Below are 24,449 nucleotides of genomic sequence, written 5' to 3' on the forward strand. Positions count from 1 at the left end.
AAAGACTAACTGGAGCTTTGGCCACAATAATAGACATATGTGGAATACACTGTATACAAAGCCATGAAAAAACTGCAACTGGGGAAAAAACACATAAAGGAGAATATGTTTGCAGTTACAGTGTGAAGAGCAGTAAGACAAGCAGGGTAGCACTAGATAAAACTTTTAAATAGTTCTGTTTTGAAAAGCGACTCTGTGAAAATTGTTTAATAAGATTCCATATTTGTTGTCTCCGTGACTGAAGAGATCAGATTTTCTGCAGACTTCAGAATTTGTTTTAGAGATCAAGTATAATTTTTCCACTCTGAAACACAAGCACCACAAAGCTACCCTGTCATCTGAAAATGGAGTTATGTTCTTTTTGTTTAGACTTCCAAGGAATAAAGCAATTTCAGATGGGGTAAAGGAAGAAATTTTCCCTTAATTTTATGTCATCCACTTCCATTTGTGCCATTCAGGATATATGAGGTATAACTAACGGTAATGTTTAATCCATCAGGAGCAACTTCATTAACAATTCTGGTCGTGCCAACACTAGACTAAAATCTGTGTCACTGTCCTCAAAGAGATCAAGGCTAACCAGGGTAAATGTAATAAAAATTCCATTTTGTCACAAAAGTGAGCAAATATGTTTTTCACCCTCTTCAGGAAGACTAATTTCTAGAAAGTAATTTTTTCTTATCATAATTTTATTTAAACATCTCCAACACAGTGTTTATCAACAGGAGAAAAACTAATTATATAAGACTTATTAAAGATGTGGAAGATATTATTAGCACTAAACAATGGGCAAACAATATTATATTTGGAAAATGTCACCGTACTACAACTTACTCGAACTGAAATAGAAAAATAATCAAAAGAAAGTTATTTTAAAATAAGCAGTATATCCATCTACCTGTCATTTTGCCCAGAAGCTAAGAAAAACATTGCAAAATACTTCCGTGTATCAAACAATCCTAATTTTTTTATTTTATATAACAGTAAAATAACATGAAAAGGCACCGCCTTATGTCAGTAGGTAGATCCACACATAAACGTTAGGAACAGATCAGCTAATAGTTTCTGTTCCTAAAGCATCAGTCTTCACTTGAGTCACATAATTACAGCATCACGTTATCAACAGGATGAACTATATCCCTGAACAACTTCAAACCAAATTAATTAGAGGCAGCAATGCCTTCTGTCCACAGCAGCCATTGGTGACGATGTGAGCTTATGAAGGATGAACAATTTAGCATTTCAAATGATAGATATCTAAATATAGGTTTAGGAATCTAATTTAAGACATCTGTTCCAGTAGTACTGGGTGTATGTAAATTTTGCATTTGAAGATCTGGTTGTGTCAGGTGTGTGTAAATATATATTGCCTTTTAAATAGCTTTCTGTTGATAAACTTTGATTCAATCTAAGAAAATAGTTGGATTGTATGTAAAAGAAAGAAGTAAACCAATAAAATACCGTAAACCAGCAACGATTATCAGTGATTTGATCTTAGTACTTCTCTCCTAAGCTCACCACCCTGGCCCCATGCCCAGTCCTCTGCTTGAAAAGAACTGGGGTTGGTTAGGTGTCGGGGATCCCATTTGTCAAAGGGACCTTGAAAGGTCATTTACTCACTTCCCTGCCCAAAGGAAAGAACAGCTGGGCATGCATCACTCCTGACAGCTGATAGTCAGCTCCGGCTTTAGGAGGATAAGCACTAAAAATGCCTGTGTTATAAGGTGTAAATGTTGATGTGAAGGAAATCATGACTATCTAGTATTTTTTCAATTTTATATATCTTGTAAATAAGGACAGCTATATTAATAATTTAGAAGATGGATTTATTGCATAATGGATTCCAATCCTGCATGTCACAAAATCAGAAACAAATAGCATTCAAATTCTGAGCGGGTGGGAGGGTTTACTAGTAGAAATATTAATGTATATTTTTCCTGTGAATATTTTACACTTGGGCATGCTTTGTAAAGCAACTAAACATTATTTTACACAACATAATTTTTGTCAATAGTCTAAGACTTGGTCATCTATATTATATCTGCCTGGATGGCAACTTATTTGAATATTTATGTTAAACACCTTCATCTTATCTTACAAAATGCAAACCATTCATCTTCACCTACAAGGCTATATGTAATCTCCTTTTGACATATGCTGAATTGCTAGAATGTGTTCTCTAACCCCATATACATTCTCCATCATCTGATATCCTCATTCCTTTTTCCCCTCCTTCTCATGATGAAGTGTACAGTTTGGACCATGTGACTTGAAGACTCCCCCCATCTTCTCTATTATTTTTCCAGTTCCTGCTGAACAGACAGGTTTTGTTTTCCAGATAGCATTTTCCAAACACTGCCCCTCCTGAAGTTTTATTTCTTACATTTTCTTAAGAGTCTATAAATTCTGTGTAATAGGGAATGTGTGCTCTCTCTGCTCACAAGCATACTAAACTCACATGCTACAATCAGTGTTGAATAATGACTTAAAATCCAGTAAAATTAAAAAACAAATGGTATTTGAAAGTAATTTATCTCTTTATTAAACTCTGTAGTGTGTAATTACATACTTGTCCTGTAGAATATGGCACTCTACAGAGTTCAAAAAGCTGGTATCTTTTAATAAGCTGTCACTGGAATGACTCTATACTTCAGTAGCACTATGTTCTTACTTGCTGGACAAAACAATATCCGGCATCATAAAGAAAAGTGGTAACCCTAGCAATTCTGAGCACTACCAGGATTTGCAGTTAGAATTTGTTTGGTTGCTTGCTTGTTGCTTGAGTTTTTCATATTTGCTTTTGGCTAGACTGTAGAAAGGACCTCTGGAGGTCAGCTAGTCCACTCTCTCGCTCAAAGGTGGTCTATCAACAACAGTAGCTTAGGTCAGCCATACTTCTGTCTAGCCAAGTAACTGTTGAAAATCTCCAGGGAGAGAAAATCCAGAATACTCAGGGAAACCTGTTCCAAAAATGTGCTACAATCCTAAATGAAAGTATTATATCAGTTTAAATGAGACAACAGATTATTCAGCTTGACATCTGACTTACCAAGTGGTCTGCCTAGGATCTTGCCAATGGAAAGTGATGAGTTCTTCCAAGAAGAAAACAGAGTAAGGACTTAACTTCAACACTGATGTTTTGTTTTTTTTCCTTAGCAAGGTCACTCTCTTTCCATTGCAACAGAGGCAGCCTGAGAAGACTTCAGGAGGTAGAACATAGATACCCACAGTTTGATGTACAGGATATCCAACATCAGCTTCAAATTAAAATTATGCATGCACAACACTAGGCATGCTGTGTATGTATGCATACGTATATAAAGTATTATTTATATTCAGCAAGTATTATTTGTTTGCTATTTTGCAATTAATTCATCTTGAAATTCAATACTTAGAAGAGATTTTGTCTTTACTAAGTGTTTTGTTTTCTTTAACCCAGATACGGTGACATGGTGCCGAAGACAATAGCTGGCAAGATTTTTGGTTCAATATGCTCCCTGAGTGGGGTCTTGGTCATTGCTCTGCCAGTTCCTGTAATTGTCTCCAACTTCAGCCGTATCTACCACCAGAATCAACGAGCAGACAAGCGCAGGGCACAAAAGGTGAGCTCTTAATTTTTCCCCCTTTTGTTGTTGAGCAATAGATAAAATACGACTTTTTATATGCTGTGCATCCTCAACGTATTTCTTAGCAAAAGCATTACTGTATGTATGTGCTACATGCATAGTCCATGTCCTAGATGCAAATACTGTGACATTTTTAGGGGGGGTGGGGGAGGTGGGGAACAAAACAAAAACTGTTCTCTTTTCTGGCAAAATTTACAGATTATTGTGGTAATCCATCCCACTTGTTAGGTGAGATCTAGTATTTTCAGACAATGGCTGCAGTCCTACCCACTGAAGATTTTTCTGTGTTTTTCAGGCAGACTTTCTTTCACTGGAGTCTTCTGAGAAAAGAAACAGCCAGACAAAAAAAAAAAAAAGAATTATTTCTAATGTCTGTCCTCACAGTCTACTTCACTAATCCATGTGTTTAATTCCCAGATTCAGTCTCTGGGGAATCTGATTATTGGGGAACTTGTCTCCTTAGCTCTACTTTGCTTAAAAGACTTCAGAAAAAGAGCTTAATCAGGAAAAGCTGAAAGCAAAAGTCTGTTTTTCCAGCTTCTGTGATTTGCTGAGTCTCTCACTAAAATAACAACTAGCTCTACAACAAGAACTATTTACCAGGAGAGATTCAGCCAAGCCTGTCACCTTTATCTCCACATCACTGCCAATGTACTAGTTCAAATCCACTTCACCCAACCCTGTAATGCTAAGCAGCTCAGAGAGCCCCCATTGCCACCTGAACCCCTGATAAGGGAGCTGAAATGCAACACAGGTTGCAAGATTGCCCAGGCTGAGGTGTCACCATTTGGGCTTTTTGTGGTCCCACGGCCTCTCTTCAGAGGTCCTGAGTCTCCAGTGATTCAGAGAGAGCAGGATTGTTGCCCGCAGACATGAGCAAGCAGGCCATGGCTGGGACTACATATATAGACCAGGGAACACAGGCAGCCGCAGGCTCTATCTGCCTCATATAGTCAAGAACACCAGGTTTAAAGATATAAAATGTTTGTGTGTTTCTTTCTGGCCACCTTTATGACTGATTTCTTCTGAAAAAGGAAGTAAATGTATGCAATGACACTATTGCAAGATTATATTAAAATCGGGAAAAATAGAGGTACGTGGCCAAGAAAGTCAGTCATAGGCCCAGGCTGAAGATATTGCACCCTTTAATGGGAAAATGGCCATAAAAGAAACCAGGCATATCACAGAAATGTCATACCTTTCTAGAAACCTGATTTCAAATATAAGCTGCTTCAGTGATCCAAATACCATATCTTACCTATCTACTAATTTCACCCACCATTTTGTGTGCCTTTTTGTCCCATGTGCTAGTTCCAGCTGTGCATTCCCCTCTCCCACATGGAACATGCCGAGAACACATCACTTCTGCACTATGTTGCTTTTGTCAAGAACTTTTCCACTTCTGTTTGTGTATTGGCAGCAGACATGGCAAGGACAGTATGTATCAGCCAGAAGACAGTGCTTCATTACTGTGCCTCTGAGCATTGTGCCAGTCATGGGCAACACATCTGCTTGATCCCAGCAATCAATGTGCCTTTGCTGGGCTTTCATAACTGCAGACACAACAGCCTTACTTCAGATAGAAATTGTCTCCTACTGCCTATGCTGAAACAGAATTTTCTATGCCTGCTTTACACTTGTCAGTGAAAGAGATGGACACTAGAAAACACCCTGCAAAAATTAGATTGGCACACTGACTGCTATTCCCCATAATCCCTTCCTGAATAGAAACTGCTTGAGTTAATAATTGACTTTTTCTCCTTGCAAAACAATGAGCTCATTGTATGTTTCAAACAGGAATATGAAGTGATGAATGGCAATCCTGCCAAGTGTCTTTTCCTCTGCTCCCCAGGACAATGCCAAGAGTAAAGATGAGAGATTTCCTCTGACTGTTTATGCCTTTCTTGCTTTGGAGACAATGGCTTAACTTAGCACTGGATGTGTATTTCATTGATATCTCATATTGCAAAGCTAATGTCTCTCAATCTAAAATGACTAAGATGTTGAACTGAATATTTCAGTCTGATGGACTGAAAAAAAAAAAAAATCAACAGAAAGCACTTCTTGGTATGTATAGTCCATATTTAACCATGAAGTATAGCCTTGCATTTCACAGGAGGGTTCTACTGCACTGTATAAGAATATTTGGGCAAAAAGGTCACATTATTGAAGTTTGAAATTCATTCTTCATTCAATAAAATAGAAGCTTTACACAGTTTTCTAAAATAAATGTTTTCCTAGGCACCAACATTATTTCTATTCTCTAAGGCTGAAGAACATAAGCTTGAGAGAAGGTGCAGTATCATGAAGCACAGCATGAACCCCTGCAGGCGATGGTACCTCTTGCTGGTTACAACAGCTTCCATTTTACTGAGAGTTGTATATTTGAATTGTGCAACTTACTTTATCAATATCTCATACAGAAGTTTAATCAAAGTAATCTTCAGAAATAGCAAAACATTTGGGCTAGAAAGAAACTCTCGGCTGAAGAGCTGAAATCTAGTCCCATGAGCACTGGCAATTTTCAGCAGAAAAATTTTGTCAGTTATATTAGGTTTGTTCAAGAGCCATGTGACCATCAGTATACGCATTTACTGAGTTCTGCTCAGTCATTCAAGATTAGACAATGCCATTTGTTTCCTTTTGGCAAAAAGATGCTGCACATTAATGGTCAGGAGAAGATGGAAGAGAGAAATTTATTTATATTCCGTATCATTCTGAATGCATTTTAAAGGAAGCTCCTGCCTTCAACTATGGAAATACATTGTTGTAATTACCTTGAAATCCAACTTTGTAATACAGCCAATATGTCAGGAGGAGAGGCCAGCTTTCCACTGTGCTATAGACAGCTGGGTGGGAAACAACATAAACAAAAGAGATGAAAATAAAAAATAAAGAAAAATCATCTGTGAACATCAGAACATTTGCTTCTATCAGATAATAAGGTCCAAAGATGTCACCTATCCTGACAATAAATAAGTAATCGAAAACAGATATTAGAATTCAGAGCAGAAATAATTATGCCCTCTAGTCTTACTATGCCTTTTCCTCAAGTAGCCTTATCACTACTAAAACAGTTTTGAGGAATCCTATTTGTGGAGCTTTTCTCAGCTAGAGACAACTTCAGGAGGCTAAGTTATTCTGATTGACCATCAGTGCCTTCAGGTGGCAAAGTTAATGACAGATGTGTTGTCACTGGGATGACTAGCAGCACAAGGAAGGGAAAGGAGGAGGTGTCACTACCCCCTTGGAACGGGGCCTCTCAGTGGCAGCTTGGCTGCAAAGCTCCATTGCAGCAGCTCTTGTGATTGACAATGTCCTTACTATGAATGAAGCATTCCTTGCTAGATGCCTTCCCTGTTTTCCATACATCTATTTTTCTGCATCTTTTGAAGCAAAGAGCCTTGTATTCTCTTAGCTGGCAAGTCCTTAGTGTGGGTCCATTTGCCCTTTATTGTTCACTACCTGATAACTGAAGGAACCTGAATTTTAGTTGCCCAAGCACCTTCTCCCTAGAGTTATTTTGCATGGTGCCTCAACAGAACACACAAACAGTTATCATCAGCTCCAAAACCTAACTTAATACGTAAAATTTGACCTGAATCTTTCATGTCGGTATGGTCTTCTATCTTCACATAGCAAAACATATCCTGAAGGTTGGCTTGGCTTTATTATTTATTGATTGTACATGATGTATTTATCTGTCAAGTTATGAATAATTAGTTACTAGATAAATATAAATAGCTCTAGAATAAATTGCAACAACAACTGCTTAACAGCACCTGGTAGTCTAGAGCTGAGCGTTGGTAGTAGGGAAGTCTGCTAGTCATTATGACTTCTTTAAACAAGATAGGCTATTAATCTCAGTGGGGTTGCAGAGACTTAACTAACAGAATAACTTACCCAAGATTTCTGCATTTAGCACAAAAGCATGTAAAATTTGTGTTTACTGAACAATAATTTGAATAGATTGTGAAAGCAAGGCACAAATGAACAAACATATGAACCTTCTCTAATTCCATATCCATTAATGTACAAAATAAACAGCATTTTCTTCTCTACTGCATGCTGACATCTTATAAATTATTGTCAATTAATCTGAAGTCAATTATTTGCAGTTACTGAAAATTACAAAATCAGAGCATGAAGTGTAGGCTTGATTTTTCACTTGAAAGGAAAGATACAGGATGGATTTATGAAAGAACAAATAAAAAATTATGTAAACAGCAATGTGAAGGATTTTTGGACAATTTTGGACATTGCTCTAGGAGCCACAGTGTTGTGGTTTAACACTGGTAGGCAGCTAAACACCACCCAGCTGCTCGCTCACTCCTTCCCAGCAGGATGGTGGGGGAGAATCAGAAGGGTAAAAGTACAAAAATTCGTGGGTGGGGATAAAGACAGTTTAATATTTTTTTTAAAGGAGGGAGGGAAAAAAAAGATAAAGAGAGGAGGAAAAAAACACCCCCCCTCAAAAAAAGTGATGCAAAAGAAAACAATTGCTCACCACTAACCAACTGATTCCCAGCCTGTCCCAGAGCAAGGACAGCTGCTGTCATCCTCCACCTCCATCCAGTTTTATTGCTGAGCATGATGTCATATGATATGGAGCATCCCTCTGGTCAGCTGTCCTGGCTGTGTCCCCCCAACTTCTTGTGCATCCCCAGCCTCCTCAGTGGGACAGTCTGAGGAGTAGAAAAAGCCTTGACTCTGTGTAAGCCCTGCCAGCAGCAACTAAAACATTCCCCTAATATCAAAACTCTTTTCAGCACAAATCCTAATCATAGCCCCATGCCAGCTGCTATGAAGAAAATTAACTCTGTCCCAACCAAAACCAGTACACACAGAATGACTGTGAAGGAATTCTTATATTTTAATCATAAAAGACCATTCAAAAATCACACCCATAAGGTAAATATTTAGCAATTTTTGAGTCTTGATGGTAAGATTGTTATGTAGCCTGGAGAGCAGCCCAAGAGAGACAACGGGAGCTAACTACTATATTACCTAGGTTATCCAGACTTCTTGCATAGCAAATTGAAGAGAAGCTCTTGCCAGATATTATTCCCAGTACTGCCAGTAAGCCCTGCCTTAAAGTGTTCCTGATAAAATCTGTCTCTTAAAACAGCTGGACAGCTGAGGGCATCTTGAATGTTAAAAGCTGAATGTTGTAAATACACCACAGTGCTACACTTAGCTCCATTTAAAACCTTGTGAAAATAAATGTTTATATTTCTAAAACAGAGCTAGCTGTTGTTGAGTAAGAGTGAATTCCCTTTGTAAGTTTTCTATAAATGCAGTCATAGACATGGATCCATCTCTAAATTGTAAAATTTGAAGCTAGAAAAAAAGCAATTCATTCAAAAGAGAAGTTCAGTGCAATTACAAGGGATGCAGTAAGAATTAGAGTTCATGATCAGTTTCTTTAGGAAGTTTCAGATGAGATTATTATGGTGGAATTGCATCAGAATAAGTAAAAGAACTGTATTTGAGCTATATTGGTTTTGTCCTAGACAACATAAAAATTAATAAAATTAATTATTTAAAAAAAAAAAAGTTTCACATTCAGTGGCTAACAGGGAAAACCTCATAGCAACGGTGATAAGCTGCAGGATAACTTAATCCTTTCTTCATTTTGCTAGCTGTTCCATGAAAGGGGAGAGTTGCGAAGGGCTTTATAGGGCTTGAAAGGGGCAGTTATTACTCTATTCTGTTGTAGGTGACAGAGAATGCAGTTCACAGACTAAAGGAAAATACAGTTCTTCTGTAATCACAGTTTTCCTGATGTCATCACATCATTTTGATGTCCTTCATGGGAATTCAATTCCCAGCACACAGCTTTTAGATTCCTGTGGCTGACATGAGCTTTTAATGATTCCTTGATAGGAAATGTGAGGAGTCACAAAACTACTCGTGTTACAGGCTCTGATATAAATCAGGCAGAAGCACTGAGAAGAAATCTTATCACTCTAACAGATTTGTAAATCCCTCCAGTTTTCCAGTATTTTCTATAAACTGAAGTATAAGCATGGAAACCACAGTATCTGGTTCCTGTCTTGGTAACAGACTTATTGGCTCTCTGGTAAATGATGTAAATTCAGGCCATCTGAATGAGTTTCAGCTAGAAAGAGGTAAGCTATTACTTTCCACCTCACAAAAGCCTTCTAAGATGCAATAAATTCATATTTGCCAAGCAATTTAAAATCTTCACATGAAAAGTACCGCCTTTGTATTATATATGTTGCAGCACATTGATATATTAAGATAGTCTGATGAACCGTTATATTTTTATATTTCTTTATTAAATGGTGCTGCACAATAATTATTGCTTCAATCACTGAAAGATAAAATGAATATGCATGCTAAAAGAAAAAGCATAACTAATGTATGTAAAATGTTTGTTCATTAAATCTAATGAATCTCCCTGTATAAAGAGCACACTGAAAAGTACCTGACTGAAATCACTTATTTATGGTACTCCATCATGTTGCACCATGCAAAGGCATCTCTAAAGCATCTTGAGCAACTAAAGCTAAACAGTAGTGCTAAGAGAGACCTTTAACATATTTATGAACACAAACAAGTGCACATGTCCCAACCCATAACTCTTCTGCAGTGCAGGTAAATCTCTTCCCCCAGCCTTCAGACCGTCATGCTGGTGTTGCATGTCAAGAGCTCCACCTTGAAAATAACCTATTTTCTGTCTGCCCAAGGGTATTTTTAATTGCCAGCCCTGAGGACTCAGTCCTAGCCACATCACTTGCCCTGGGTGTGCCATCAAGTAGCCCGTGTGAGCATGGAGGGTGGGAGCTGTTGACTGTTCCCCACACTGGCCATCTCCTGGGGACCCCAGGCCAGCCCCATGCATTGCCTCACTCAGATGGCTCTCTGTAACACACCGAGCTGCCCAGGGCTGGTCAACCATGGTGCTCAGTGAAACAGCCCTGACTGGACACTTACCCTCTGTCCAGCCTCTGGGGACCTGCTCAGGGTGATTGAGTGTGGGGAAGGTAGGAATTCACCTCTGCAGGTGACCCAGACATTTCACTCCTTACCACTAGAATAAGGTTAACTGCATTGCTGGAAAATTTGTTTGCACCAAGGAAGGTGACAAACCAAAGTATTATTCCAAAAAGGGCAACATATCACAAAATGAGGCCAACAGCCTCTCATGTGAGCTTTTTGACTCAGTGATGCACACATGCACAGCATTATCTTATTTTCTTTCAGAACAATTAAAAGATAATAAATACATGACATAAGCCAGATTCTAGCCATGTTTGCTGTTAGTTGTCATTAATTTCTTGGCTCACTGTTGAGAATATCTGTGAATCTGAGGTTGTGAGTGCAAAGCAGCATGGTGTTGAGCCATTCCTCATAGTCAGTTAATTATTAATCATGCCAGAGAGATCTGGTGGCTGCAGTGTCCAGGCTGCTTCCCTCTATAAATGTTCAGAGAATCTCAATCATTTCATGCTGACATTTAATGCCACAGAAATTGGGGGAAGGAGAGGAAGATTTTCTGAAAATATCAACTGAGTAACTATCAGATATGAAAATTCTTATTAATATATCAAAGTCCATTTTTCAAGCTCTTCACTGGATCTCATTCTGTTCTTCAGCAGCCATTAAAGTCCAGATGATGCTCAGCATATGCCTTTCAGAATCAGAAACCTAACTGTGAAAATAAAGCCAGATTTCCCACTTATACATGTAAGCAGCCACAAAAATTACACAACCAGGATGCCATCCTAGAAATCCAATAAAAGCTTCTGTTTTCCATATTATTGGTTGAGAGAGTCTTTTATTCATGATTTCCCCTAACGCTGGCTTCTAAATGCTGTACAAAAGTGGATGCAAAGTGTCCTTCACTTGTGAGCCACCTTATACTCTGGGATGAGAGCTACCTTCAACTCTGGAATTAAAGTCACTTTCACAGGCAATGAAGCTCACCTGAGAAATCTCAAATCTCTCTCAGCAATTTGATGCCTGCGGTCTCTGAAAAATCAGGTTATGAACAGATTAGGACCAATGATGACAAGTATTAAGTCCAATTATACCAACAGACATGAAGAAGTAAAAAGGCTTTTGAAAGACCTGGCAAGCATTCAGGAATTTAGCTGGAAGACAGCATAAAAACCACTACCACATTCTGCTACTTTAAAAACCTAGAAGGCTCTGAGAAACCAGCTCACAGCAGCTGTAATATTACGTTTTTTTTCTGAAACATTTATTCCCCTTTAAAGAGATTTTCACTGCAGAAGCAGCAGAGATGAATGCCTATGCTCCTGACCCACAAGACATAAGAAGAGGCACAATTGCAGCAGTGCAAAAAAAAAAAAAGGAGGCACTTACATGCTGATCTGTCTAATCCCTTCTCCAAAATCATTGTTCATATTAGCTGATGCATTCAAACAAATACAAACTTCTGTAATTTGCATTTTAAATGGGAAGACACTCATGATTTGCTCCACCTGGAGGATGGATGCAATGCAGCCTTTCAGTCATAATGATATTGGTATTCATAAGCAGCTGATTCCAATTAGCAGTTTTAGATCAACAGAATAATGGATATGAGTACAAGTGACACTCTTCTTTTTGTATATTTACACAGAAAGCCAGACTGGCTCGAATTCGTGCAGCAAAGAGTGGGAGTGCTAATGCCTACATGCAGAGCAAACGAAATGGCTTACTGAGTAACCAGCTGCAGCAGGTAATGTTTTTATATTCTCCATCTCCAGAGAAACAGCTTAATGACAGCCCAGCAGTAGCTTATTCTATTTATCACCAGGGCAAGTCAGCTTGGGTCTTCAGGCAAGGTTATCTTTAGAGGTAGTTTAAGGAAGGATAAACTGGACAATTACTATTATTGAAGCTTATATGAGTTGATGACAAGGTATTAAAAGATGAGGGAAATGGCCAGGTAGAAATACTGGGTTCAAATGTAACCTACATTTTTAGAGTTAGATTCTGTAGAAGACCTCATTAATAAAGTAGAGTATTTGCCTCTCAGGAGGTATGTTGGATTTATCTCATTTGGTTTTAGACAGGTAGAACATGGATGACAAAAACAGGCTTCATCATCAGTGAGGGAAAGAGGTAATTCTCTGGGGGTACCATTTGCACAGAGGGGTGTTGCAGAGCATTTCCTGGAAGCACCTACTTTGCTCTAAGTAGAATCTCGGTGATTACTTCAAAAGCATTGAAATCTAACGTTACCTGAAGCAGACTCCCTCCTTACCCCTGCTGAGGAAATCAGGACCAGGGGTGGGAGCTCCGGGCAGCGTCTAGGACTGGGATCCACAGCGACCCATGCTGACAGAGACAGCCCCTTGGTTGCTTGGAGCTATAGCCAGCTGAGAAGGACTGAAGACACAGTGTTTTTTAATCCCTGCCATTTTCTGGCATTTAGACAGTTCCCTGAGGGATACAGGAAGGCTTTCATTCCTCTATGCCCTTTCTGCTCAATATGTGTTAAAAAGCCGAATGCTTTAACCTATAGCCAGAAGAGGAGGAAGGGGCTGTCTGTCTGTCCTGTCTAGCACAAAAGATGAGCAGTCAGAGCCCTCGTTTCCTCTTCTGCTTGAAAGAACTCAAAGCTTTGAACTACAAAGACACCAAATAGCTTAATTGCCATGCAGATTTCAAATATCCCAAAGTTGAATTGTAATCTTTCCTATTATCCCACTTCCTTCCTATTTAGTTTTCTGCTTTCTAGTGAATAATTATGAAAGCAATTAATAAACAGTGGATGCTTTCTACTTAATTCTTCATTCTGTGTCAGTAACATCTGCTATATGCTTTCCAAACTCAGCAGATTGGGATCACTGACATGAATTTTTGTGTAAGCAGAAATACCACAAATTCTTTAGTGCTATGAAATTATCCCAGGAGGACAACTATGTTTAATTTCCTTCAAATGAGGCACATTCCCAGGAAAAAAAATATTTTACTGTCACTTAAATTTATGTTGATTTTAAGTATGCATTGATTAAACATTCAAAGCTTACAGGTTGATTGCACTTGTAAACTGTACTATTCCATCTATTCATAAAAGACCCAAGATGCAAACATTTTAAAGGAGGTGCAAGGGAAGGAAAGAAACTATTTTGATTAAAAAACAAATAAGCAAAAGAGAACTCAGGTCCAAAACAATTTGGGTTATAGTGTATAGATGGAGCATTGCAGTTATGCTACCATATACAATCCAGATTAGTTCTGACCAAATACTTGGATAAGAGCCCTCTTGTTCACAAATGAGAATAATATGGAGTTCTATGTATTAACAGTCCTCCACTGAAGAAGAACAGGCCTTTGTTAGCAAATCTGGCTCTTCCTTTGAAACGCAGCACCACCACCTGCTTCACTGTCTGGAAAAAACTACGGTAAGAAGAGAGAGCTGTATTTTCCTGTGAATTCCAACACCAGCCTAATTTTGAACGTTTTAAGTTATTTCTTCTAATTAATAAGCCTTTATATGAAAGCAGTTAGCCGGGAAGAAAACCCATTTTATCTTATTTTAATAAGGCATTATACCCACTGCATATAAATAACGGAGAGATCCTGGATGAGAGCCTCATCTAGGGTGAAAAACACTGGCATCAGTGAGATGATATCACAGTATAGGCAAACTGTACATGTGACCTTCAGTATGGATTTCATACACTCCATAATGTAATCACTTGCACTTTTCTGCAGTACAGTTCATAAAACACAATTTGTTATCCTTAGGCATTCAACACTTAGTGCAGTCAAAGCAAGTTTTTGCCTGAGCAAATGTAGGGCTTTTGTACAGGGAGAGCTGCTGAGTGTTTCCTCGGACACGAATGAGATTCTCACTGAAGTGACTGTAAAAGAGGATCCCCAAGCATCCTATTTTGCAACTTCAAGTGCTTAATCTAGATGCAGGTGGAAAGATTCAAAGTCTTGTGACTTCAGTTTAGACACTGATATACCTATAGAAATCACTGATGTAATTCACAACAGCCCAAATATGCTCATCTAGACTTGAAACTCCCTACAGATCAGAAGGACTACTTATTATGTCCTCTCTATATTTTTCCCTGTTCAATACCTGAATAATTATACAACCATAAAGGATAGTAAACTACAGCAGAGTTATGATTCAGTAATAACTAAGTGCCATGGTTACTCATAGTATATTTCTGAACAGATAACATCACAGCAATAATCCTAATCATCCTTAAATTTATGGTGTTTCCTCTTTTATCATTTCCTAAGGAAACTAAGAACATAAACATTAGTTATATTGAATTTAATCTTTGTATGTTTGGGAATTCCACATAGGGCACGCAAAAATTATCTCCTTGTACTTTTATATTTTTGTGGGGATTATAACGTCATGTAGAATTTACCTTGCATTGTAGGCAAATTGGTCAATATCCATTAAACAACCATTTACAAATTTACATCTAGTTATGTAAGTTCCAGTTGCGTGTAAAAAATTATATGATTTCTCTTTAAGTTTTGTATACCTAGAGGAACTTTATGCTATTTTGTCTTACCTTTATAGTCTACTTTTAGATTTCCACTAAAAGACCCAGTAATGCTTCTGCTATATTTGATGAATAGTGTGAAAGTCTTTCTGCTCTGTCTCAAAAATGAAAGAGATTTAAAAGTTTTCCCACAACAGACATTGTTAAATTAAAATACGTTCATAGAATCATAGAATATGAGTTTGGAAGGGACCTCAAGGATCATCTGGTCCAACCTTTCTTGGCAAAAGCACGATCTAGACAAGATGGCCCAGCAACCTGCTCGGCTGAATCTTAAAAGTGTCTAATATTTGGGAATCCACCACTTCACTGGGGAGATTATTCTGTATGTATATGTATAAATTAATGTTCTCCTTTCAACAGCATTTCTTCGTAAAGAGAATGGCACAATTGTTACATCACCTAGTAATATGTCACCCCAAAGGTGCTTATGTCTCCTCCATTCTTACTTTTGGAGTATTCATTTTTATATAATGTGCTGTAGGACAAAATATCTTGCTTCCTATTCAGAGTATAATGTGGTTTCTTTGCCAAGATTCAGGCTGAGTCCTTTTGGAACATTTTTGAGACATTTTGTACTAGAACCTGATAATAGCAATCTGTCTTAAAAATTGTTCCACAGTTGAACACTAAAAACATATTTTTAAACGCCAGTAGTAGCCACAGGTCTTGTCAAACTTTCATAGAAATCATGAAAAAAAAATCCTATTCGTTTGGTGGAAGTTGGATTTGGCTCCCAAAGTTTCATATTTCCTCTAATCATAATGGTGGTATATGTAAGCCTTTTCTTTTTTTCTTTTTTTTTTAAAAAGAATGTCTATGAAGTATTATCTTGTTTCCTGAATATGCATATAAACTACTTTCTTTTTCCCGTATTTATTGGGTCCTGCTACTGGCACATGAACACAAAAATGTATGTAGGAGTTCCAAGCTGTATTCTGCAGATCATGCATTCCTAAAATATTAGTGAGAACTTGAAATTTTGGGGCATCAGTTTGTGGAATATGTTCAGTTGCTGGTTCATGGTATAACAGCAAGGGTGAGGTATCTTCTTAGCCTTTCATCATCCTTTGAAATATCATTTGGTATAAACATCAGTCTAGATGATAATAAGCAAAGATATATATCCTCTTTTCCAACACTTTTAAGTCAACAGAATAAGAACTCTTCCACTCTAAGAAATGTAGAGTGGGCAATGTTATGGAATTCTGTGAAAATTATATTAATAATTAACACAATTGCACTAAAAGTTATATTTTATAGGCTACTTTTAGCTAATTTAAAACCAGCTAATTTATAAGTATAATTAAATCTATTAACTTGAGACATTATATAATTTCAAAATGTTTCCAGTCTGTATTAAAAGTCACTCAATAACCCTCTTTAATGGATCCTACAAATTGAATTCTTATTGGTTGCTCCATAAAAGTTTTAGAATGCACAAAGTTACTTTTAATCAGAAAACTAGCAGAGTTCTTGGCAAACATACCACAAGACACTGAATATAATCTAAAGATGGAAATTAGGTCATTTTTCTCTGAATTTTATGTCCACTGAATTTTATGAATTTTACTGACATATGCCTCATAGAAGTCAATTTTCAGGCAAGTTCTTTCTTTCCATATCACTTAAAGTTGGCATTTTTCAACACCATTCAATTCCACACAAATTTATGTCTGAGTGAAGAACAGAAGAAAGGGAAATAATATTATGCCTATAAAGGTATTTCCATTTATCGCACTTGGCCACAGTTGTTACTCTATTTGCTTTGTTCGCGCATTTTATCTTAGCACTGTACTGTAATTCTGAAAAACATCAGCAACTTGTGCAATTAGTGCATTATTCTTTAGGGAAAAAAATCTTTTTTCTCATTCTCATACACAGATATGCAGGAGGCTAACAAATTTGAAGTGAGTGAAACTGAGTGTAAAACAATCAAGAACATGCTCCCTAAACCATCCTCAGGATATGCAGATTGATTCCAGCAGTAACTAGAAAGATTTTGTTTAAAAAGGAGGCTTTCTCAAACTGCAAATGAGCATATCTTAGTCTCTGCTTGGTTTGGGCTACTATTTTAAAATTACTGTAAAAATTCCCACCCCTCTCCCCCTATAAGCAACACCACTACACCACTATTTCACACTTTCGCACACAAATAAAATGTGGAAATCACATCTGTGTGTGAAACACTCCCTAATCACCTACTAAGTCAATGTTAACCATCAGTTTGTGTGAATTTGGATTCAGCTCTATGACAACCCTGCAAAACTACTGTGTCTATGCTGGGATTAAGCAAAGATTGCATGAATAAAGAGTACTTCATTTAACTAAATGCTCAGTCTTCTAAACTGCTTTCGATACATCCATCTACAGTAATTAGGAACTTTTTGGATGCTTTTACATATTTAACCATCTCGTCTCCTCTAATCAAAATTTCTATTTGAGTGAATCTTTTCTTTCACATAAATGCATACCTTGAAACACACTGTTTCAGATCCTGGTTTCTAACATGTAATGCAAAAGAAAGCCTTATAAACTCATCTGGAAAATTTTTATGAGTTTTATTGTATTTTAGGTCAATATAATAAATCTTATTTATTTCCAAATGACATTTAGAGAATTTACATAAGCACCACTTGCATTTTTATTAATAAACATAATCCTCTATTTTGTGGCACTTCATAGATTGTACAGATAATGCAAACTACATTACAATCACATGCTATTTTACAAAATAATTTGGATTAACATTTTCTTATTTAGAGCTCTGGGTGTTTTGTTCCAACGTTTACATTTGTATTGGTATTCAGCCCAGGCTAATATGGGCTAAACAATATAATCAAGAATAAACTGTCTAACTTTCCCAGTTTATTCATTTGTGTCAATTTAAGCCTTTAAAGAATCATGATTAATATGTTCACTTTAATTATATTTCTGTGTGTGCTTTGTCCCATTGTTGGATTCCTCTGGGCTAGAATCATGAGTTTGTGGATGAGCAAGTCTATGAAGAAAGCTGTATGGAGGTTTCCACAGTCAACAGACCCCCCAGCCACAGCCCCTCTCTCTCATCTCAACAAGGTGTTACCAGCACTTGCTGCTCACGAAGACATAAAAAGACTTACCGCATCCCAAACACCACCATCACTGGCAGCCGTCCAGGCAGTGTACAAGAGCTCAGCACCATCCAGATCAGATGTGTGGAGAGGACGCCTCTGTCTAACAGGTACTTCACACGCACCAGCACACCAAGAGCTGAAGCCCCTTTCTTCGTTAGAGATGTAGAGGTGGTGTGGCCTCTGCGGGTAGGCTGTCAGGCTAAAAAGTCAAATAGTCATCCAAAAATGGATACTAGTACTGAACCATCCTGCATTTGCTTGCTCCAAGCTTAATCCAAGATAACAGAATAGTCTCTTTACAACCATTTCTGCCTTCTCACACCCTCCCCACAAACTACTGTGTGCTATTTGCAGTGAATAGCATCCACGGACCCCAAATTAAATAGAGCAACAAATATTATATGCCATGGACAAACACATAACAAGAAAAATTTAGCACAGAAAAAAGTGCAATTCAGATATACAAGATGAGCAAGTGGGGAGAGCAAGAAAGGTTTGTCCCTGCTGTTTCTACTGGTTTGATTCAGAAGTATAGAACAGATGAGACTTCCTCACATTTCCACAGAGCAGAGAAATAAAACTGATTCCCAGAGTCCTAAGTGTAATGGTCAAAAGAAAGACTCTTCTAATTAAAAAATATGAAATGGATAAGAAAAATGTAATTCCTAGTTTGAGGAGTTATTACAAAAGTGAGGAAAGTGCAGCTTGAGAGTCTGTAATTGACTGAAATCTCTGTATTCTCACAAGTAAACCAGTTGGCTTTCAGGTATATGAAAACACAGCAAGGTCTCAGGAGACTCAGAAGGGTTTTCTATTGAAGTCAAACATGCCACCATTTAAAAAAGAAGCATTTTCAGCACTATTTTCTATAGAGATTGCCTCATTAAGTTACATTTTGAGTAGCTTGTTTTGTATAGTTACCGGGTTTGGATTGCACTTCCATGAACAGCAGCTTGTAGCTACTGAAGATTTTCTGCTGTTGTGTAGCAAGACGTCCTGGCCAGCACAAAGCTCCAATCTGTTTTAGCTTTTCAGGAAATATTCTGCCTGGATCCATCCTTTCTCTGCACCATACTTACAGTGACAGAGTGTATAAAACCACAATGCACCAGCTTTGTGCTAGAAAACAAGCTAAGCTAAAAACACAAGCACAAAATGCCAGTTTCACCTCAAAATGGTCTTTCTACAAGTTTCTTATGATGCTGAGGTACTGCAGCAACTCCACAAACATGTTAACTCAGCCCTAATTAGTGCATATATAACAGTGCCTTACTACTGAGGATACAGAACATAGAAAATGTTTTAAATAAGCATGGTATGGAGGAGTCTGGGACTGCCCTTTAGTTTCCACTTTCCTGCATAGCAAGTCACTCGGCTATGCCGAGTTTGCTCAAACACCTCTTCTGTTCAGAAACACTTGGGTGATGGGCTGAGAAACTTTTAGAACTGCTGAAGTGGTAGGAAGGAAGGGAGAAAGGGGGCCTTTCCATGGATATAGTCATGGACCACTAGCTGCCAGGGTGCGGGGTGGTGGTGCTTTGCACCTCTGAGCTCTCTAACAGAGCAGGATAGAGATGGCTAGCTGAGGAAGTAGATTCAGGCATACAAGAAGTTTGAAGTAGCATGGACTTTCTTTCTTCATGGATTTTTGTTTCTTCCTCCAGCCGTTCCAGCTTAAATGCCAAAGTGGAAGAATGCGTTAAACTAAACTGTGAGCAGCCTTACGTCACTACAGCAATAATTAGCATCCCAACACCTCCAGTCACCACACCTGAAGGAGATGATAGGCCAGAGTCTCCTGAGTATTCAGGAGGAAACATTGTCAGAGTATCTGCTTTATAAAATAAGGCATTATTTATAAATTAGCATAAAGACCACTTGCAAGCTGAGCTCCAGCAGTGAGAAATGAGTCACGAGGAATGAGAGAGCTGACAAAGACAACACCCTTTGACGTGTACGCCAGCGGCCGCAGAGCGAGAGGGTCAGGAGAAACAAAACACACTGTGGGTTTCGATGTCATAGCGTGTGAACCAAAAGGAGTTTCTTACCCTTTGTCCAAACTGACACGTGGTGGAATCTTCTGTGACCATCCTGACTTACTTTATGAGCACAATGAAATGTCCCCATTGATGCTTCTTCTTATCATGAAAGCTCTTTTTAGAAAAAAAAAATGCAAAACAAAAATAGAAACAAACCTGTGTTCCTGCTGAATGCAAAACAAGAAACATTTTGATAACGTGTCTTTTTTTTCCTGTTAATAAACCACAAACTTGTTGAGAAATTATCGAAAAATGAAAGAAAAAACGCTCATATGAAATATGTTTGTACTGACTGAAACTACAACCATAATGCATGCTGATTATTTGGAGCTGTGATCTCAGTTTACTTTTGTTGTTTTTCAGATTAGGCATGATAAAATATTACTGTAGAAAGGGGCATTTCCGTGCACTTACAACAAACTGATTGTTAATGTTTCATGGTAGTTGTACAAATAACTTCCCTTTGAAAAATGCAGTATTCCTTATTCAAACACTCATTAGTGAACTAAAGGTGTTCAGTTAGTTCAATATTTACTATTGGTTTACCTTGCTTCCTAGGTACTGTTACAACTGCAATAAGTCATTGTACACCTGTTGTATCAGGAATCAGGATTTATTTTTTTAAAGTATTTTAAACAAGTTCCTCTACACTATAAACTTCTAATGGCAAACATTTAAATAATTTTACAGCCAAACACCACCAATGCACTGTTCAGTTATTGTTCTTTTCGTCCACTGCCCTCTACTTCTATGACAGTTTGTTGTCCACTCCAACATTACTGTACTATTTGGGATTGCAAGGCTACTGACAAATCAACACAGTCCTTTCTTCCATAGACATTCTGTCTTCTTTATTTGCAGAACAAACCTCTCTTCTCAGTGTACTCTTGCAGGATCAATCCTATTTGAATTAAAATTACAATAAAGGTGTTTTGGGGATCAGCTAACACTTATCTCCAAACCTTCCTTGTTGACATTCTGCAGCATCCAGAGTATTGGCTACACTGGAAGACACCAAAAGATGTTCAGTAAAAAAGATTGCAAAACTCTTTTTGTAATTATCTGTAAACTTGCATCCTAAAATTTTTTTGAGAATTTATGCTGTGTGACTAATTACCTAAGAATACTGATAGAATAATGGATTGGGTCCTAACACTATAAAAATATAATTTATTTCAATTGGAATTTACCCACATGGACAGGCCTAAAAGCTAATATGAAGGCTCCACTAGTTAAGGGGTTTTGGCTCCATTTTTAAAAGACATTGATGTTACCAGAAACCTTTCTGATAAAAAGTGTAATTTTTCTTCATGAGAGTGCATTAGGAGATGTATCATAATGCTTCCTATATACATGGCATACCACATATCATATACATCAAATATACATGGAATATGTGCATATTGATACATACATATATACATGAAAAACTCTGGATCAGAAATAATTGCATGTCTGCAAAATAAAATATGCATATAAATCAAAAGGCTCAGTGCATTAGATGCCATTACAATAAATGATTAACACAGTTATTTAATAGTTTGAGTAGTATATGTTTCAGTACAGTATTTGCTAGCATTCTACTGACATAAAAATTTACATTAAGAGAAAACACCCACTAAAAACTGAAACTTGTTGATAATACACTTTTTACTACATACAAATACTGGTCTTTCTACCTGTCAATAGAGATTGAAAAGTAGATGATGGACTATCATGCTACAGTATATACACCAAAATACAACATCACATTTTAAACTGCAATTAAAAGGAGTATACGATGCCATGCATTACTCTCTTATTGTTTACTTATTCAGAAACTTGGTTACTTTGCAGTTAACTTCCCACTTCTTCTGCAAATCACAATAACCTACTCATTGTAAACTGAGCTTCTACATTTCTTTCAAACCTTAACAGAGAGCAGAAGTGCAGGCTGTCCTCTAACCCAGAGGAGGGCTCCTTCTGAGGAACTCTGCAACCTGACTTTACTCTCCTCCCTTTTACACTGTTGGAAAATAGCACTAGATCTGCTGATGCTGGTGGGTTACGTAAGTTTTAACGTAACGCTTAAAAGAGAGGCAGAATGGACCCAGAATTTTCACTTGCATCCTACTTCTACCCATGGTTACTCACACAGAAAATGGCTTGATCCCCACCTTTTGCCAAAGTTATTGATATACAAACTGCCTTGATATTAGTAACAACTTCTTTATGCCACATGGTACTTCTTGACTAGTTATATCAGGTAAATAATGCAAAAAGGCAGTTAATAAACCCACTTTGGGACAAACTACTTACAACCCAGGAAACCTACAGACTCTGTCAGGTCACGTGTTTTAAAATCCGTTTATTCTCCTTTTCATATGGGCTAAAAAGAAAACACTACAGCAATACACTTGCATGACAGTTATACCCCTGAAGCAACTTGTACTTTCATTTTTAAAATGCAGCTTATGGAATAATTTAGTATGATTTTGCAGAATTCCAGTCCTGTCTTTTATTTCCATGTCACATGAAAAATCATTAATTTATTCTGAATTTGGGAAATACACATTCTTTTGGTGTTTTAGGTGATTTAAATGCTGTTTTGGTAGTGAATGACTGTTGATGACTGTGTAAAATGCATCTGTACTGTACATGAAATGTAATTATTTCTGTGTATCATACAAAGAAACCGAGGTTGTTGTTTTGACAATTTTGTTTGACAGTCATATATCGTATTTCAGAAGGCAGCATAATACATGCGTTATGCTGAATAAATAGACATTTGAGGAATATTTAAATAAAACATCTGCATGCTTGAATGGGTCAACCTGGTTTTGCAATAACTTATTCATGAAACTTTTTTTTCCCCTAAGATTGAAGGAGCACAATGTGAGGGCAGCAAATGTCCCCAGCATTAATTTCAGGCAACCCGTGAGCACATCTAAACCATACCAGAGCTACCAAGACCAGGATGCTGCAGCTCTGTAACACAGAGCTGCCTTTCCCCTGTGTGAGAGGCCATCACCCTTCCCTTCCCAGCCTGCAGCAGCAGAGAAAATTGGGGCAATATATTATTTTCAGCCATATAAACTCTAACTCTTCCTCTGTACTTTTAAAAAAGCATTTGCTGTTTTCCACACAGACACCAACTGGTCTGATGAACCTCCCAGGCTACAGAACCTCCTCAAACCCTACATCAAAATTCTTTGATAAAATCTTAGTGCACGGATGATGCTGATCGATCAGCTGCGTATACCGTAGCACTGACACACATGAAGGCCACCTCTGCCAGGAGCTTACTGCTCTCGCGTGAGGGGGACAGGTAAAAGTAATACCTGCCTGTCAACCACCCCGGAGCATTTTTAAGGAGAACAACTGTCCTCCCATAAAATAGCCACAGGAGACAAACTGAAAATGTACACTTTACATTTTGAGGTTTTGCATGTACTTGCTATGGAAACACACTGACTGCCTGAGAGAAGGCTTTCTCAGCGGAGAGCATGGTGCCACCTCAGCTGCTCCAGGAAGAAGGGTGGCTTTCAGACAGGAAACTAGTCTGGAGGAGGATAAATTAGTGAAATCACAGGATCATTAAGTTTGGGGCAGGGAGGGTGCCTAGAAGGTCGTGTGCTCTTTCCTGCATCTGAGGTGAACCAGGACTTTATTTATCCATTGATCACAGAAACATCTGAAGATTACCAGATGTTTTGTAATAGCAATCAGCTGATGGGATATGTAAATCTGTGGCTAAAAGAGCAGTTAGGAGTGAACAACATTTAGATTGACAAAGTTGGTAAGATATACATAATTATCTGGACAGCTTAGTTTCTTTCTTGCATTATCTATTTATCTATTTTTAAGGTAGTCGTTTTCACAATACCTATGCACAAGAAACAACTGTAGGTAGAGGAGAACTGAATAAAAAGCAAATAGATGCACAAAAATTTTCAAGTATTTAGGACATCACAATTATTTTTTTTTAAAAGAAACATAGTCAATCATACACAAGTTTTAAAGTTTTAGGTACAATTTCACTTCAATAATATCAATTCACATGGATTAAATATAATGCTTATGGTTGGGTTGACCCTGGCTGGATGCCAGGTGTCCACCAAAGCCACTCTCACTCCCCTCCTTAGCTGGGCAGGGGAGAAAATATAATTAAAA

The 24,449-nt window shown here is 37.7% G+C and overlaps 1 protein-coding gene across 2 annotated transcripts in view; it reads left to right on the forward strand.

The window, feature by feature from the left end:
• Positions 1-23,099, forward strand: part of KCND2 (potassium voltage-gated channel subfamily D member 2) — a 291,733-nt gene extending 268,634 nt beyond the window's left edge. For both annotated transcript variants that reach the window (XM_074903152.1, XM_074903151.1), the window contains exons 3-7: positions 3,440-3,602; positions 12,241-12,339; positions 13,916-14,011; positions 18,118-18,365; positions 19,923-23,099. In XM_074903152.1, coding sequence (XP_074759253.1) covers positions 3,440-3,602; positions 12,241-12,339; positions 13,916-14,011; positions 18,118-18,365; positions 19,923-20,100 — 784 coding nt within the window. In that variant the 3' untranslated portion in view covers positions 20,101-23,099. The remainder of the gene's footprint in view (positions 1-3,439; positions 3,603-12,240; positions 12,340-13,915; positions 14,012-18,117; positions 18,366-19,922) is intronic.
• Positions 23,100-24,449: the final 1,350 nt, after the last annotated feature.

The sequence above is a fragment of the Athene noctua genome, chromosome 3 (assembly GCF_965140245.1).
Source record: "Athene noctua chromosome 3, bAthNoc1.hap1.1, whole genome shotgun sequence".
Lineage (NCBI taxonomy): Eukaryota > Metazoa > Chordata > Aves > Strigiformes > Strigidae > Athene > Athene noctua.